This window comes from Leptopilina heterotoma, unplaced genomic scaffold (assembly GCF_015476425.1).
Source record: "Leptopilina heterotoma isolate Lh14 unplaced genomic scaffold, ASM1547642v1 Lhet_114, whole genome shotgun sequence".
Taxonomy (NCBI): Eukaryota; Metazoa; Arthropoda; class Insecta; order Hymenoptera; family Figitidae; genus Leptopilina; species Leptopilina heterotoma.
Window position 1 is genome coordinate 3,505,877 of NW_025110833.1, and position 18,079 is coordinate 3,523,955.

The following is an 18,079-nucleotide window of genomic DNA, read 5'->3' on the forward strand; positions in this document are numbered from 1 at the left end:
AAAATTGTCTGGTTTTGTGTAAAAAAAAAAGAAATATATATGTACATAGTAATGGAACGGAGTTTAAAGCACGTTTTTCAGTCATCGTGCTGCTCAATAAAGAAATACACGTTGACCCCGCGCGCATACGCACTGGGGAAGCCTCCCCTTCAATGGGGAGTCTGCCCATTCGCATCCGCTTGCAGGGGTAGCTCCGGCAGATCTTTCATTGAGCGGCTTCCTCGTTTCCGCTTTTCGTTCATGTGTGTCCCCCTTTCACTTCCTTTTCTCATCCCTTCTTTCAACCCTCTTCTTCCTGTCCTTTTCCGTTTGTCACTTCCACTTCCACTACAGAACCAATCATCTCCCTCGAATTTATCATTGACTTTCTTTCACGTCTATACTCTATATCTATATATCATCTTCCATAGCCTCGAACTGTTTTTTTCTTTTTTTTTTTAATGTACATATAAATATCTTTATTATAAAGCCACCCCTATCGGGAGAGAAAATCTCTCAGATCAGGTCAACTTTGCTTCCGTTTTTCACTTTTATTTTTCTACATTTACATCAAGAGTCTCGATTTTTTTTATATAGTACAGAAAAATATTTATTTATTAAAAGATAATTTAATAATTATTATTAAAATTTATTTTTAATTTCCAACCGATGATAATTAATAATGATTAAAGAAATCATTTGCTTTCACCTCTTTCTTCAATTGAAAATCAATTTTTCTTTTATTCAAAGAAAATTTCTTTTGATTCAAAAACAATTTATTTGATTAAAAACCAATTTATTTGTTTCAAAGAAATTTTCCTTCTTAAATTAAAGAATTATTTCTTTGACCCAAAACGAATAAAAAAATTTCTTTGACTTAAAGAATAAATTTCTTGTATTAAAAAAAATTGTTTAAATCAAACAGTTCTTTGAATCATAGAATTTTTTTTTTAATCAAAAATTAATTTTCTTTGAAAGAAAAATTTATTTTTAAAGAAATAAAAACAGTCAAAGAAAAAAATTTCTCTGAATTAACAAAAACTATTATTATTAATTTTTAAAGTTTCAAAATATTTTATTTACGTATTTTTTTATTTTTCATTTCAGTCTAGTAATTTTCAAAAAAATATTTCATTCATTTAAACTTTCAAAACTAGAAAAATGAAAAGAGGAAGAGAGAGACAGAGAAGGAGAGTGCCCAAAAATGAAATAAATAAATTTTTAGAGGAAAATTTTATTAAAAACTATTTTTCCTATTTTTAATCCCGATTTTCCAAGAAGAAAAGCATTTTCGTGAGGATTTTGAAATAATTGAATGAAGAGAATTTTGAACTAATTTTGCAAAATATATCCTTGGATATATAGAGTTTCGCGTGCAGAGAGAGTAAAACAGAACAGGGATGACCTTCTCTTGAATTCTCATTGAGCGAACGCATCCAGGCAGCTAAAAGGGAGGAACAGTTACCAGGCTTATACACGGGGAGGTTTTCATGGTGACCTATTTCACAAGTTGTGACGACCATTCACCCTGGAGCTCGACCCAGGATCGTCGGTAGCAAAACGAAACTGGGTCATCGTTGTCGCGAATATAACGTGTGAAAATCCCTTTATCACACGCAACCAAAATGGACTCAACGACCAAAAAACTTTTTTTTTTTGTTAAACACAAATTTATACTATACTGAAACCGCACCCTCTAAATCTTCTCTCATGGAAAATTTTATTCAACCGAAAAAAATTCAAATTTATTGCACCTTTATTAAATTTTAATTAAAACTAAATTTTACTTACACGGAGAGAGAATATATATTAAATTTTGTAAAAATATTTTCAAATTGGGGAAAAAGTGCAACAAAGCGAAATTTTGATATAGAAAATACTAAACTTTAAAAAAAGTTTTGTGAAATTTATTAAAGTTATATTAGAATTTAATTAATATTCTTGATATTTGATATAATTATACTAAATTTCACATAAGTTTTTTAAAAGTTTAGTATTTTTTATATCAAAATTTCGCTTTGTCGCACTTTTTCCCCAATTTGAAAATATTTTTACAAAATTTAATATATATTCTCTCTCCGTGTAAATATCCACAAATTACCAACGTTCAAAACGAAATTTTTTGCCATTATAAATATTTATAAAATCAAATTATATAATTAATTAATTATATTTATATTATTATTAATTATAAAATTACTGACAGTAGTAAAAAGCAAAAACAAAATTAGACGTTTAGAATCTTTATAATTTAATTAAAAATTTTTTTTTTACGCAAAATTATTGCAATTAAATTTTAATCTGATCATTCTTATGATTCTTATGATGATTAAATATAATTTTATACTTAATCGAAATCAATTTTTATTATATTAATAAATTATTAAATAAATTAATAAATTTATTAAAATGAATAAAAATTTATTTCGATTCTCAATTACTTCATTATAATAATTTTACTCATCCAAAAAAAATTTGATAAACGAAATCAATTTTTATGAAATTTTTTAAATTTAAGAATTAATAAATAAGATTTATTAAAGTAAATTGATAAATTAAACAGAATTGAAATTAATAAACAAACTTTACTAAAGTAAATTAATAAAGTTTATAAAATTAAATTAGGAAATTTAAACTCAATAATTTAAGTTTATAAATTTAATTTACTATAATTATTTATATTTATTAAAAATTAAATTTATTTCATTAAATCAAATTTCCATTAAAAGTTTCCAAAAAATTAAGTTTCTCACGGTGAATGTTTATACAAAATATTATTTGATGCATTTAACTGGCCCTTAGATTAAAACTACTTCCCGAGACGTTATTCTCATGTCCTTTGAATTTCTTTCTCCGCAGGAAAGCCTTATTGCTGGACTTCCGGCTTTACCATATATATAAAACGACTGTTAAGATTGAGTGAACCGTGTGTTGTGTGTGTGTGTATGCATAAATATAAATCCCATTCTACATGTGTGTACGTTTTCCTTCCAATAAAAATTTTGTATTTATGTGAATGTTTTGCATCCAAGTGAAAATATAAAAATATAGAAAAGGAAGGAAAAAAGAAAACCTATTACAAACAAAAAGGGGAAGTGGGCAATGTCACTTCCGGATGCACCGGTGTGTCTAAGACACCTGCAAAGAAACGTAACACACACACACACTCAGTACAGACACTTTAACTCGTGTAATCTTATTAAAGGAATCGCAATCCCCGACTTCCGATTTCTAAATCATGACATCCGCTTCTCAACTATACTGAACATCTGCTTTTCGTCACTGATTTTCATTATGTAGAGTCCCATTAAATCGCCCACTAATTCCGGTATTTAATTTGTATCTAAAACTGACAGTAAAAAGAAGCAATTTATTGAATATTTCCACCACAATTTCTTCAAATAACTATCAATAATTTTAAATGACAGGAAAGAAAGAGAGAGACATTTTTGAGTCATAAAACAGGGATGCCACAAAAATTTAATTTTGTATTTCCCTGACTCTTCCCTGATTTTCAGACAAAATTTTGTTTTTTTTCCTGACCCTAAAAAATATTCTAATTCACTCTAGAAATTATTAGATACTCAAAAAAATGTTCTATTATATTTATTTAAGAATTTCTTTTATTGTAAAATTATTCGAAAACATCAATAATTTCTTTCTTAAATAAATAATTAATCATTATTATTTTTCCATACACGGAGAGAGAATATAAATATTAAATTTTGTGAAAGTACTTTACAAATTGGGGAAAAAGTGCGACAAAGCGAAATTTGGATATAAAATATTCTAAACTTTAAAGAAACTTATGTGAAATTTAGTATAATAATATCAAATATCAAGAATATTACTCAAATTCTAATATAATTTTTGGTATTAAATTTCACAAAAGTTCTTTTTAAGTTTAGTATATTTTATATAAAAATTTTGCTTTGTCGCACTTTTTCCCCAATTTGTAAAATACTTTTACAAAATTTAATATATATTCTCTCTCCGTGTAGGAATTAAGATTTTCAAAATTTTCTTAATTCTTATTCTTTAAATCAATTATTTTTAATAATTTTTTAAAAAGTTTTTTGAGAATTTTCAAATCCATTTGTTAAAAATAATTTAAATTCTGCAATTAATTATATTGTATATCAAAATAATAAATAAATTCCTAAACAGAATTTTATTATTTATGAAAATAATTGAATTATTGAGAAGAAATTGATAAAAAATTTGTAAATAATTGAATTCCTGTGAAATTTTTATTATTTATGGAAATAATTAAATGTTTGGGTAGAATTTTAATAAAATTAATTTTAATTACTAATTCTTTTAAAAAATATTATTAAAATAGTAAATATTAAAATTCATTGAAGAGGACAATTTTTGAAAATAATTGAATTTCGGAGAAGAAATTCATTATTTAGGTATACAAAATTAATTGAAATTATTGAGAATTTTTAAAAAACTTTCTGACAATTGAATTTTAGCAACTATTATAAACTATTATAAAACTATTATAAAAACTATTATAACTATTTATAAAAAAAATTGAATTTTGGAGAAGTTACAACTTCTCCAAAATTCAATTTTTTTTTAGTGTTTTTAACTAAAAGTTTTCTATAAGTACATTATTTTTTAATAATTAATAAAATTAAATTCAAATTTTATAAAATTACAAATTAAAACCTATTGAAATTCATCGTATTTACAAAAATTGTAAACTTAATTTTTTATAATACAATTAACTTTGAAATATTTAAGTAAAATTATTCATTAAATAATTAATAAGTAATAATTTTATAATAGTTCTTCAAGAATTAAGTTATGTAAAGAGAAATTATTGTCAAAAATAGAAAAAATTGAAGATTTTATATTAGAATTCATGGTAATTTTATAGTTTATGAGGCAAACAAAAAAAAACACGAAAATTCAGAATTTTCTAATGATTTCTAAAAATAAAATTTTTGCAGTACTTTTAATATAAATTCCTAACCAATTCTACTTTCCCTGACATTTCCCTGATTTTTCTGACTTGTGGCAACCCTGTAAAAAGTCAGAGTAAAAATGGAAGTTTTCGAATTTTTTCCATTTTATAAATTCTACTATCAATTTTAATTTTTATAAATTATTTTCTGTATAAATATTTATCATTTATATATAAATTATTCAATTTTCATAAATTTAATTTAATTTAAATAAATGTTAGTCCTTTAAAATTTTTAATTTTAAAGGAATCATACATATCTCTAATTACGCTTAATTAATGAACATTACGATAATGGAATTTATAATAAATTATAAAATTAGAGAACTTTGTGTATGTTTGGAAGGGTGTTAAAAAGGGGAGGGGGTGTAGAATGGGGTATATCAAAAGGGGGTTGTTCCAGTGACCCAGTTTATCCCCGGGAGTTGAATGAACCTCATTTTACGTTTTGACGTCATTCTCGACCTCATTTCCGGTTCCCGGAGCTTGCAGCTTCAGCCCTGAAGCTCTGTCCTGTTGACCTGAAATATCTCATGAATCGAAGGACTCGCTTCGTTCATTCGAGCCTGCCGCGCCTGCTGGGGAGTAAGTATGAATGAATTTGTGAAAATACAAGGATTTCAAGCTTTACAAGCACCGGGAACATGAAACTAATCGAGAGAACTGAATGAATCATTTCACTCCATTAAATAATATCAATTAATAATCAATTAACCCAAAAATGTTCCAATAAATAATATTGTAATGAAAATTTACCATAAAATAAAAAATTTGCAGAAAAATAATCTCAAATTTATAATTTATAACTCATATTAATTAGAAATAATATTAATACTAATTCTATTAATATTATTTAATATTAATAAATTAATAAATTTTTAATTAATATTAGTTTCATTAATATAAATTCCATTATTTTATCTTATAATAAAAGTGAATCACCTTTGGATAAATGTAATAATAATAATAAAAAATATATTAGCGATTCTCTAATATAAAAATCGTACAATAATGATAAACTTTATAAACAGTTAATCATCATTCTGTCAATTAAGGCAAAATATAGATGATTTCATATTAATTAGAATAAAGAAAAAGAAAATTATTTTTGATTCATTGATGAGTCAAGAATAATTTTTAATTAAGTGAAACATTAATTTAGTGAATCAATAAATAATTCTTAACTCAAATTAAAATATTATTTACCATTACTTATTTATCTCACAATAATTAAAAACAGACATTTGAACTAGATATAAATTTTAAAAATATAATAATATAAAATCGAAAGTATATTATTTGCTTTTAGTCTAATTTTAATTCCAGAGAAAAAACAAGTAAAATTTAAAAAAAATGTACTCTTTATAATTTTAAGTGATTCTGCATCCACTGCACTTTTGCATTACGTCGAAAATATATATTTATATCTCGCGAATTTTTAATGAAAAACACAAATTGTGCTGCTTTATTCTAGTGCAAATTTACAATTATTATTCTGCGTTAAGAATTAAATAACTTTTTTCCACTCTATAAATAATTATTACGAAATAATAACATGAAAATAATTGCTACTTGATGCGCCCATCGCCAAAGCATTATTAGATAATTCAACTTATGGCGTCAACTGCAAAAATAGAAATTCGAGAATTCTTATTCTAAACGCAGAACATTTAGTAATAAAAAATGTTATATAAATAAATTGTACCTTAAAATGATGTGTTGCGTCATGTTTTCTCATTATTACCAGTAAAAGAATACACAATTATATAAAACTAATAAACGCTCATAACTTTAATAAACTTGTTATAGTTTTGCTTCCACGTTCCAATATATATAGCTCATCAAACACAACAGAAACTAAATAAGAAATGAAATAAATCCAATATGAAAAATGTTGAATATTACGATTGTTAATAACAACAAATATAATTGTTTACAACACTTTCTTGTTTTTGTTTTTATCACAAATAGTAACAAAACTTTACTATTTTCACTTGTTTAGAACCTAACCTTCACACATGTGACACAAGCGCGAAAAACTACATTCCAAAATGGCGTCGCAATTAGTAAACTCCCGTTCACAACTACGCATTGTGTCTCATATAACTGAATTTGATTGGTTGACTGTTTTTTCTAAGCACTACAGCCAACCAATCAATTTAAACTATAAGTTTTTCCTTAGATTGGCGCCAAAATTCAAAATTGTAAAAAGACAAATTGTAATACAAATAATTATAAAAAAAATTAAATATTGAAGAATATATTAATTTCGTTCATTACAATAATTTTTTTTAATTTATATATTAATTTATTTATATTAATAACGAATAAGATTATTTTCTTTTTTTAAATTAATTCAATTCATTTTAATTTTTTTAAGAAATATTACAATATTAATAAGATTAATAATAATGTTAATAATAATACTATTATTAAATAGTAAAGTTTTGTTTTACTTTTTCTAATAAAGAAACGAGAAAGTGTTGTGAACAATAATTATTAATAATAATATCAAAATATTAATTTATTAACATTATTCATTCATAAGAATAAAATATTATTTTGATTTTTTATAATGATTTAAATTAATTTTTTATTTATTTCTTTTTAATTATAATCCATTTTAATTAATTCAAATAAAAATAAAATTTCTATCTCAATAATAATAAATATTTGTAATTCAAATAATTAAAAAAATGTTTTAATTAATATAATACTAAAAAATTAGGTATAAGAATATTTCAAAATTTCAAAATTACGGTTTTTATTACTTTCGTCATATTTACAAAGTACGGAAAAGAAAAATAAAATAAATGTAAATATGTACATAGAATAATATAATTAAAAAAAAATGTATCACTTTAAAAATTTATTAAAATTCATGATAGAAAAAAATCGTCAATTTAATATCAAATTAATGGTGAGTAAATATAATAAATCATAAATCAATTGCATTAGAGAGAAATCGTGTCTTAAAAAAATTGTGTTTCTCTTTCTTCTTTTCTTTCTTTGGCGTTCTAGTAAAATAATTAGAAATTTTCTTATTCGTTGGACACGCGTCGTCTTCCTCCTCCTCCCATTCCACCGTCAATGCCTTCGATTCAAGAATTGTTTCAGCCGTCGACCAACTAAATCTGACCAACATTGGAAATCCAAAAGTTTGATCAATATTTTCCGTTAACCATTTTTTTGTCGCTGGATCATTTGGATATCCACTACCATAATCAGATGAAAATTCTGCCTCTCGAAATTGCCAGGCACGTAGGGCATGATCACGGGAAACTTTTGCACAAATACTGGCAGCACTGACAATTGGAAATGTCGAATCAGCCTTTTTCTCAACAACTATTTTCAAGTCGGGAAAAATTTGTTGCAATCTCGCTTGATATTTTTCTGGTTTTCCAACGGTGTCAACGTACACTTCGGCAAGATTAACGCCAGCTTGTATTGCCAATTTAATTAAATTTGCTGCCGAACACATTGAGACTTCATTTAATGATGTTTTTGTTCGTCGATACATGTTATTTGATATGTAATTTGGTGAAATTGCATCGACAGCCCAACCCATTTCTTCGCTTTTCAAGCAAATTTTATCGAAAATTGCATCTCTCTTTTCTTCGGTTAACGATTTTGAATCGGCACATCCGAGATCGATGAGAAGTTGCTTTTTTGATAATGGTGCATAAGCGACACCATAAACCATTGGTCCCAAAACTGGTCCACGTCCGGCTTCGTCAACTCCCAATAAACAGGGTTCATCTTTACAAATCTGAGGCACCTGGAAATTAATATTATTTAATTTATTTCTAATCAACATCACAAGTTCAATAAAAAAATATCTATTTATTTCAAATATTTCATTATCATTACTTTATAAAAAAAAATATTCACTCGGACCCTATAATTTTTACTTATTTTTATTTCAATTAAATAAACAGTATAAGCGTACAATATTTATAAGTATATAATAAATATTATTTCTTTTCAATTTGTACTTACTTCTGACTGATAAAGCAAATTGACACTGTGATCGCCCTTCTCGAAATATTGTGTCAAATCTCCTTTTTCTTTAATACAATCAACACCTGTGGAAAGTTTTCTCTTCTTTGTTGGCGAAATACCATTTTCCTTATTTTCTTTATCCATTTTTCACCAATTATTTAACAGTAATAACACCAACAATGTCACTTGTTAGAAATGTCACTTATCAATTCTAACCTTTAATTGTCAACACGTTGATACACAAAACCGCCAAAAATTTATAGCAATACTGCCAACTGACGCAAAAACATTGCAGCCAACACTCGATTTTAATTTACAATATTAAAAATTATTATCTCTCAAAAACTGGTTAGTAAATAACTAAAAAAATGAATTAAATAGCAAATAGAAATAAATATATTCAATAATCTATTGTAAAAAAATTACTTCAAATAATAATTATCGTTAAAAAATATACTTCAACTCGGATGTAATTTTAAATTACGCGCCTTACAATCATGGCAGCGTAAAACTGCGCCAAAATGTTGCGCGTCGTAAAAAGTAAACAACATGTCGAAGGAAATGTCAATTTCCATCAATTTATTCCTAAATTATTTAAAACTTTTGCCGTAACTTAAATATTATCGTTTAAAAATGATTTATTTTGAAATATAAACATAATGTGATTGAAAAGTTATAAAAATATTTAAGTCTTGTATCAAAATTAGTGAAAAATGTCTTCAGACAAGGTAGGTTATAATTGATACTGAACTGTCAAAATATTTTCAACTTTTGTTAATTTACTATATATGTAATTGTAAATATTAATGTTTGTTATTATTAAAAAATTAATACTTAATTTACTAAAAGTGTTAGCTCAATTATTCACAAAATATTTTAATTCTTTTTTTTTAATATTTCAATTAGTGTTAATTTTGGGTTTTTCTAATTATGTATTGATTATTTTAGTATATTGATTAACAATTAATATTTTACTTAAATATTAATGCCATATATTTTAAGATTCAAATTTGTGAACAAGAAACATACAACTATTATTTTAGAAAATTATCTCTTAAAATTTTAATTCGGTTAAATATTTATTTCATAATAATTAAATATATTATTTCATCAATTAACAATGGGGGCGATTAAACGTTAGCTATTAATTATTTCTCGAATTATTAATTCGTTTAAGTATTAATTTTATAATAATTAAATATTATTTTATCAATTAAGGATGTAGGGCAATAAATTATTAATTGATAATTGATTAGATGAATTATTTAAATTTTAATTAGTTAAAGACATCTTTCCCCTTTAAATAGTTAAATGTTTGTATAAAATAAATAAAAAGAGAATATCTGACTACGTAGTGTTAAATTTAAATAAATTCTAGGTTTTGCATCGTTTGGACCAACCTCATGGATCAGGAAGTGTTTTTATTGCCTGGCGACCTGGCAGCAGTACACATTTGGCAACAACTGGATGTGATTCAACAGTTGCGATATTCGACAGACAAGGGGAGATACAAGATCGTTTTAAATTAAGTGGCTTGTGCACTGGATTTGGTTGGGACGCTGATGGCGATGTACTTGCTGTTATTTCAAATAATTCATCATCAATAATCATATGGGACGCAACAACAGGCAAAAAGTCTACCATAGATGCTGGAGTTCGAGACATTCTCACTTGTATGGTCTGGTCAAAAAGAAATTCCATTCTCGCCGTTGGAACTCAAAAAGGAAATCTCGCTATTTACGATCACACAAATTCAAAGTATATATTCTAAATTTAAAATAGTGAATGAAAAACAGGAATTTTATTCCTTTTCTTAATTTGTATGTTTTTTTACTTTCTGCTAGACGAATTCCAATTTTGGGAAAGCATAGAAGACGTATTTTGGGAGGTGCTTGGTCCTTTGAAGGACTTCTTGCCCTGGTGGGAGAAGATAGAATTTTATCAGTAAGCACAACCGAGGGTGACACTCGAAAGGAAATTCAATTACAAGGCGATCCTTCAAATGTTCAATTCAGTGAAATGAAAATGGATCATCGTGTGGGCGGGGAAAATACAGTGAGTATTTTGCAAAGAAACACTTTCAAAAATTACTTTCTCGATCTCTTTCATAACTTAATTACAAAATTATAAGTTTGTAACTTATAAAAAAAATAATTTAATTCTAATATAATAATTTTAGGTTTCTCTGGTAATCAATAAAATGACCCTCTTCTTGTTCAACATTCTCGATATGGACAATCCACTGGAATTATCCTTTCAAAAGCGTTACGGCCGAATTGTTTCCTACGTTTGGTAATTGTTTAAATTTAAGCGCCTAAAATTGAAGTCTTAAAATTTAAATTCTATAAATATGGAATATAATACGAAATTAAAGTGCAAATTTTTAATTTAAATAAAAATAGAATTTTAATATTTTTGATTTGAAATAAATGACAAAATTATATTTATATAGGTACGGAGATGGTTATATTTTAGCTGGATTCGAAGGAGGATATTTTGTCGGAATATCAACTCATATAAAGGAGGCTGGTCAGGAATTGTTTCAAGTGAAAAATCACAGAGATTGTTTAAATGATATGGCCCTCAGTAATATAACGGGAAAAATTGCAACTTGCGGCGATAATTCGATAAAAATTCATAGTCTACAGAGTTTAGAGGAAACGGAAAAAGTGATCACAGTCACTGGTGAAACGGGTGTTAATACAGTAGAATGGTCAGCCGATGGAACAATGATAGCGACTGTCACTCACAGTGGCAATGTCTTTATTTATTTGACGGAAATACCAAAATTAAGAAGTGTCTGTGGCAATAAAATTGCCATGTTAACGAGTTTAACAGAAGTGACTGTGCATTCTTACACATTAGATAAGGTAACGATTTGATAATTAATAATAATTTTACGAAAAGTCAAGTCCTGTTCATATTGAAAATAAATAATAATTATTTTTCTTTTTCAGACTAAACCACAACCGAAATTAATTAATACAATAATAGAACCCTCAGTGATAGCAGTTGGACCACTTCATTTAGCAGTGGCTTTAAATAATAGAGCTCTTTTTTGGGATCTATCTTCAACACAATATAGTTCTTCTATTCATTTTGAGAGAGATTATTTGTCAACTGTTGATAGTGTTTGTTTAAATGAAACCTACGCTTCTGTTCTTTTTGACGGAAAATTACAATTACACGCTGTAAGTGTATAATGCAAAACCAAAACAAATCGAAGATAAAACCTTTAATATTATTTTACTTAATAGAATTAATTAATTATTTGCAAATATTATTTGAGTTAATATTATAATAATTGGTATAAAACAGCTATAATTTAAAGATTATTTTACGAATTTAAGTAAATTATTTTCAGGTGAAAATAGATCAAGTTTTGATAGACGCTAGAAAAGATACAAAAATGTTACCGGATCAAATTGTTAACAGCGTTAAAGTTACTTGTCATGCACTGTCTTCAGATTTTCTGATTTATGGAGACGATGTGAGTACATTTAATTAAACATTAATTCATGTCTCAATTTAAAATGTTTTGTGAAAAACACAAAAAAAGTATTAGTAATAACTCGAAAGATTACACGAAGAGGAATATTTTTAATTAATTTTAACTCTTTTTTTTTTTTTTTTGTAAAAAAATATATAAACAAAATTCTAGATTTTAATTAAATCGTATTAATATATTTGTTGGCGTTAAAATTAGTACTTTTTGGCGCAGTTTTGATTAAATTATGTTCATGATTAAAAAATTATTCAGCGAATATTTGTTTTTTGCAGATGGGACGAATTGTTTATTTTAGTTTAGAGGCGTTTCATCAATCATTGGAAACATCTCACGTTAATGGAATTAAGCAAATTTTTATGGACGCAAATGGAACACAAATTTGTTTCATAGATGACAAATTTGATGTTTATGTTTACGACCCAGTGAATGAAATAATTACTCCAGTGCCCGATTGCCTTGATTCAGTGGAGGGAATAATATGGGATCAAAATTTATTTGAGCGTAATATATTTGCTGTCTATAATAAAAATACTATCGTAACTTACGTTTACGTAAAGTATCACATTGAAGGTACGTTTGCTAATTTTTTTTATATTTAATTGCAAATTAAGTAGTTTTCAAATTTAACGTTCAACTATTGCGCTTGTCTATTACATTCAGAAAAAATAACTTGAATTATTTAAAAAATGAAGTATTATTATATTACACTTTAAAATCAATTTATAACTAATAATTAATTAATTTACAATTTATATCTTCTCAGGTGCTAAAGTCGTAAAAGCGGGAAAAACAAAATTGCCGTCAGAAACTATACCAATGTTAATGTATTCTGGAGAAGTAACTTTAAATACAATAGTTGGAAAATTAATCCAAATCACATTGTCTACTCACGAAATAATTGGAAACATTGTGGATAATAAGAGAGTTACAGAATTGTTTGAGAACCAATTACTTTGCAGGAGGTATTTGATTATTGTTTATCATAAAAATTTAATTTTGTATAAATTATATCTATGAATTAGTTATTAATTGTCTATAATTTTGATAATTAGATTTCAAGAATCATGGGAAGCCTGTGAAATATTAAACGACAAAGAGTGTTGGTTAAAATTAGGACAATCGGCTCTAGCAAATCTTAATATAGATTTTGGTAATTTTTCTCTCCAATTTCAAATAAATATTTAATTTTCATTTAATATATTATTCTTATACATTATCAATTAATTGAACAACAAATCAATTTTAGTTGAAATCAGTCTAAAATTAAATAAAATTCAAAATTGAATTTTAATTGAAACTAAATGGAAATTGAATAAAAATAAAAATTGAATTTTAGTTGAGATTAAATGAAAATTGAATAAAACAACAAAATTCAATTCTATTTGATAATTAACAGAAAGTTAAATTTTACTAATATCTAATCATAATTAAATTCAAATAGCTTTACAAGTTTATCGGCACATTGAAGATGTTTCAATGGTATGGGCACTGGAGAAATTAGAAAACATTGACGAATTGTCGTTATTATCGGGACATATTTGCACGCTGCTAAACGATTATGATAAAGCGGAAAAATTCTTCTTGCGTTCTTCGCAACCAGTTGAGGCATTATATTTGCGACGCGATTTGATGATGTGGGTTCAGGCCTTAAATTTAGCTCAATCTTTAAAACCCGAGGAGATACCATTTATTTCAAGAGAATATGCGCAACAACTCGAATTCACGTAAGCTACAAATTTTATTTTATACAATTTTAATTTTCGTTAGTTTATTCTACTTACCCTGAAAGTTTAGTCTAAATAATATAGAATAAAAATAGACTAAAAATAGTCTAAATAAAACTTATTTGCCATAAATTTGAATATTTAAAAAAAAAAAATTAATTATTATTAAAATTAATTATTTGTAATTTGAATATCTTTTTTCAGAGGGAACTATCCCACAGCTTTAGTGAGTTACGAGCGTGGAATAATTGACGTGTCGCCTAAATTACTATCACAGCATCCGAATCATCGGGCCCAATGTCTGGCCGGAATAGCGAGAATGTCTATAAGATGTGGTGATAGTAGAAAAGGGGTCAATATTGCCATGGACAATGATAGTTCTCGATCATTACGTAAAGAATGTGCAGAAATATTGGAAGCTATGAAGGCAAGTGTTTTAATGATGTTTGGAATAATTTATCAAATGCTCTTTCTAGAATTTCTGTTTTTTAAGAAGCAGTTAAATTTTTTTAAGAACCTACAAGTTTCCTAATTGTCTATTTCTACTCAACAGCAATTTAATGAAGCAGCAATGTTATACGAGAAAGCTGAGTATTTCGACAAAGCAGCATCAGCTTATATTAAATTGAAAAATTGGATTAAAGTTGGCCAACTTCTTCCTCAAATTTCATCACCGAAAATTAATATTCAATATGCAAAAGCAAAAGAGGCTGAAGGAAAATATGAAGAGGCATCGAGAGCGTACGAAACTGCCAAGGATTTTGATAATATCATCAGAATAAATTTGGAACATTTAAATAATCCCGGTAATTTAGTTAATTAATCATTGCAAAACTATTAATTCTATTTAATTAAATGAATTCTAATTAATTAAATACAAGTTTAATTCAATAATTTAATTCAAATTTATTTCAAAACATATAATATAGAAATTCTAAATTTGAATAATTTTTGCAGGACGAAGTGTGGAAATTGTTCAACAAACAAAAAGTATCGAAGGTGCAAAAATGGTAGCAAGATATTTCCAAAAATTGAATGATTACAATTCAGCTATAAAATTTTTAATTTTATCAAATTGTCACGAGGAGGCATTTCAACTTGCCAATCAGCATGGAAAAATGGAATTGTATGGAGAAATTTTGGTTGATACACTCGACGATGATAATTTTAGAAAAGAAGACTTCAAAAGTTTAGCGATTCACTTTGAAGCACAAAAGAATAATATTCTTTCTGGAAAATATTATTTTCACGCCAAAGAATATCAGAAGGTACGTACCTTCTGAATACTACTTTTTAGTTTACTTTTTAAAAAATTGAAATATTATGTTAACGAATTTAAAAATAATTTTAATTCAAAAACAATTATCTTGTAGGCTCTAAAACATTTACTGAAAGCTGTTCAATTAACTGCAGACGATGATTTGGCTTTAACATTGGCTATCGATACAGTGGCTTCATCGAAAGATGATAAATTAGCAAATCAATTGATAGATTTCTTATTAGGTGGTGACGGATTACCAAAGGTAAAAAAAAAAGATTCTTTTATCAAGAGTTATTAAATGACTCTTAATACTTCTATTTTTGTTTACTGACATTTTTTCCAGGATCCGAAATATTTGTTTCGTTTGTACATGGCACGAAAACAATATCGAGAAGCTGCAAAAACTGCGGTCATTATCGCTAACGAAGAACAAATTAACGGTAATTCTTTTCTATTAAAATTCAAAATTTATCTCCTTGCAAGAAATTCGTAAAAGAAACAAATTGAAATATAAAAAAATGTCTTTCTCCTTGAGTTTTCATAATATACTCATGTGTTACTTGTAGGAAATTACAAAAACGCTCATGACGTTTTATTTGGAATGTATCAAGAATTGAAGCGAAATAATATTGCTGTTCCACTGGAAATGCAAAATAATATGCGATTATTGCACTCATATATTTTGGTTCGTTTACACGTGAAGAGAAGCGATCATCTACGAGGTGCTAGAATGCTGATAAGAGTTGCTAATAATATTTCTAAATTCCCATCCCGTAAGTATTTTAAGTCTCAAAAATTCTGTAAGAAATATTTTTTATTTGCAATAATTCGAAAATATTCAAAGTATTTAAATTCAGTAGTTAATTTGAATAAATTGCTAAATCAAATTTGAGCCGAAACTAAATATTTTATAATATTTTTTATTTATTTAACTAAAAAATAAACTAAAAATAATAACTAAACTAAAATAATAATAATAATAATAGTAAAAATAGTGGGCAAGTAATAAACAGTAATAGTAATAAAAGTGTAAAATAATTCTACTACTTTTCCGGGGGCATTTTATTAATTAGTTTTGTTTCTCAATTTCTAGATATCGTGCCGATTTTGACGTCAACAGTTATCGAATGTCACAGAGCCGGATTTAGAAATGCTGCTTTTAATTACGCTGCAATGTTAATGCGTCCAGAATACAGATCGCAAATTGACGTGAAATACAGCAAGAAAATTGAGGCGATTGTGCGAAAACCACCGAGAGGAAATGAATACGAGTCTGAAGATGAACCACTGACTCCTTGTCCCTATTGCAAAAATAAACTTCCCGAAACTGAAGTTACCTGCGACAAATGCAAAAATACTATTCCATTTTGCATCGCAACGGTAAAATTTCTTATCTTCACGTCTCAAACTCTATAAAATATTTTACAGACCGTAAAATTAAATGAATTTTACAATTAGTAAATTAATTGTACGATTAATAAATTAATTTTACAACTAATAAATTAATTTTACAAGTTAATAAATTAATTTTACAGTTAATAAATTAATGGTACAATCAATAAATTAATTTTGCGATTAATAAATTGTAAACTAAAAAATTTCGCCAATTAACTAAAAATTTATCACTTCCAGGGACGACACATTATAGAAGGAGATTTTACTGTTTGTCCACAGTGTGATTTTCCAGCTATAAGAACAGAATTGATGAGGTAATAAAAGGAAAAATTTTCTTTTTAACTTTTGCAGAAAATTGATTCAAATAAAAATGTTTTAAAAATTGTTCTTTTCTAGAATTATTGACACAGAAGAAATTTGTCCAATGTGCTCTGAACGTGTGGATCCAAAATTAATACCTTTTAATATTGACATTCAACCGTATCTTTATCTTCAAAATAAAGACGATAAACCAGCGCCGTGAAGAGGTCATGTATTATTATTATTTATTATTATTGCTTATCTGTTAAAATTTTAAACTGTTTCGAAACAGTATAATGAAACGAATCCGTCCATTAATAGTACAACTGATAGAAATATATTATTATATTATAAAAATTATTATAATTAGGGTAGAATTTTTTGCTCTACATTATGTCACAATTAGAGTTTCTATTTATTAAATTGAAGTTCACGAATGTTTTTGTTTGCAATTTCCAATATATTGTTACAAGTGTAATTAATTAAATATTATTACAACTTAAAAATGACTTTTACTAAATCATTCAAAAAGTTATTTTAATTTATCAATATTATTATTTTTACTGTTTTATTATTAATGATTTTTACTATTTTACTATATATATATGTAATTACTATTTTTACTATTATATTAATTAATCATTTTATTATTTCGTCCTTTCAGTTTAAAAAGAATTTTTAGTAATTCTTTCTCCAGAAAAATTACGTATTGAATATTTTTACAATTTTGCAACTTTTAATAAATAGATTAACATTTTTTTTCTTTGAAGGAATTTGCAAAATTTTCTCGTTTTTAAACGTCTTAAAATATTTTTTTTTTGCTCAAGCAATGTCACTATTGAAAAATCCAAATTAGCCAAACTGGCTGTTCTTTTTTTTGTCTTCTTTCGACATAAAATTTATACGAAGCTTTAAAAAAAACGAAAGAGACTTGG

The 18,079-nt window shown here is 26.1% G+C and overlaps 3 protein-coding genes across 4 annotated transcripts in view; 1 reads left to right on the top strand and 2 right to left on the bottom strand.

Moving 5' to 3' along the window:
• Positions 1-6,989, bottom strand: part of LOC122508832 (tyrosine-protein phosphatase non-receptor type 5-like) — a 41,973-nt gene extending 34,984 nt beyond the window's left edge. For both annotated transcript variants that reach the window (XM_043622433.1, XM_043622451.1), the window contains exon 1: positions 6,660-6,989. The gene's annotated coding sequence lies outside the window, so the exon portion shown is untranslated. The remainder of the gene's footprint in view (positions 1-6,659) is intronic.
• A 712-nt stretch (positions 6,990-7,701) lies between these two features.
• LOC122507372 (ribonuclease H2 subunit A) lies at positions 7,702-9,203 on the bottom strand. Its single transcript, XM_043620041.1, has 2 exons — positions 8,954-9,203; positions 7,702-8,732 (listed from the first exon to the last, which is right to left on the bottom strand). The coding sequence occupies exons 1-2, from the start codon at positions 9,098-9,100 to the stop codon at positions 7,893-7,895; spliced, it is 987 nt and encodes a 328-aa protein (XP_043475976.1). The 5' UTR covers positions 9,101-9,203; the 3' UTR covers positions 7,702-7,892.
• Positions 9,204-9,498: 295 nt separating this feature from the next.
• On the top strand, positions 9,499-17,620 carry LOC122507867 (WD repeat-containing protein 19). The gene is made up of 20 exons (XM_043620828.1): positions 9,499-9,684; positions 10,335-10,714; positions 10,801-11,011; positions 11,136-11,248; positions 11,409-11,826; positions 11,914-12,147; positions 12,321-12,446; positions 12,737-13,034; positions 13,228-13,426; positions 13,517-13,614; positions 13,906-14,188; positions 14,393-14,615; positions 14,742-14,994; positions 15,146-15,456; positions 15,562-15,711; positions 15,793-15,889; positions 16,016-16,222; positions 16,543-16,829; positions 17,082-17,158; positions 17,241-17,620. The coding sequence occupies exons 1-20, from the start codon at positions 9,670-9,672 to the stop codon at positions 17,365-17,367; spliced, it is 4,107 nt and encodes a 1,368-aa protein (XP_043476763.1). The 5' UTR covers positions 9,499-9,669; the 3' UTR covers positions 17,368-17,620.
• The last annotated feature ends 459 nt before the right edge of the window (positions 17,621-18,079 follow it).

Bases quoted from the DNA above. Each gene is read 5' to 3' on its own strand.
- LOC122507372 (XM_043620041.1), bottom strand. From the start codon at position 9,100: ATGGATAAAGAAAATAAGGAAAATGGTATTTCGCCAACAAAGAAGAGA. The intron at 8,733-8,953 runs GTAAGTACAAAT...ATTAATTTCCAG, and splicing joins ATTTGCTTTATCAGTCAGAA to GTGCCTCAGATTTGTAAAGA.
- LOC122507867 (XM_043620828.1), top strand. The intron at 12,148-12,320 runs GTAAGTGTATAA...AATTATTTTCAG, and splicing joins GAAAATTACAATTACACGCT to GTGAAAATAGATCAAGTTTT. The intron at 15,712-15,792 runs GTAAAAAAAAAA...CATTTTTTCCAG, and splicing joins GTGGTGACGGATTACCAAAG to GATCCGAAATATTTGTTTCG.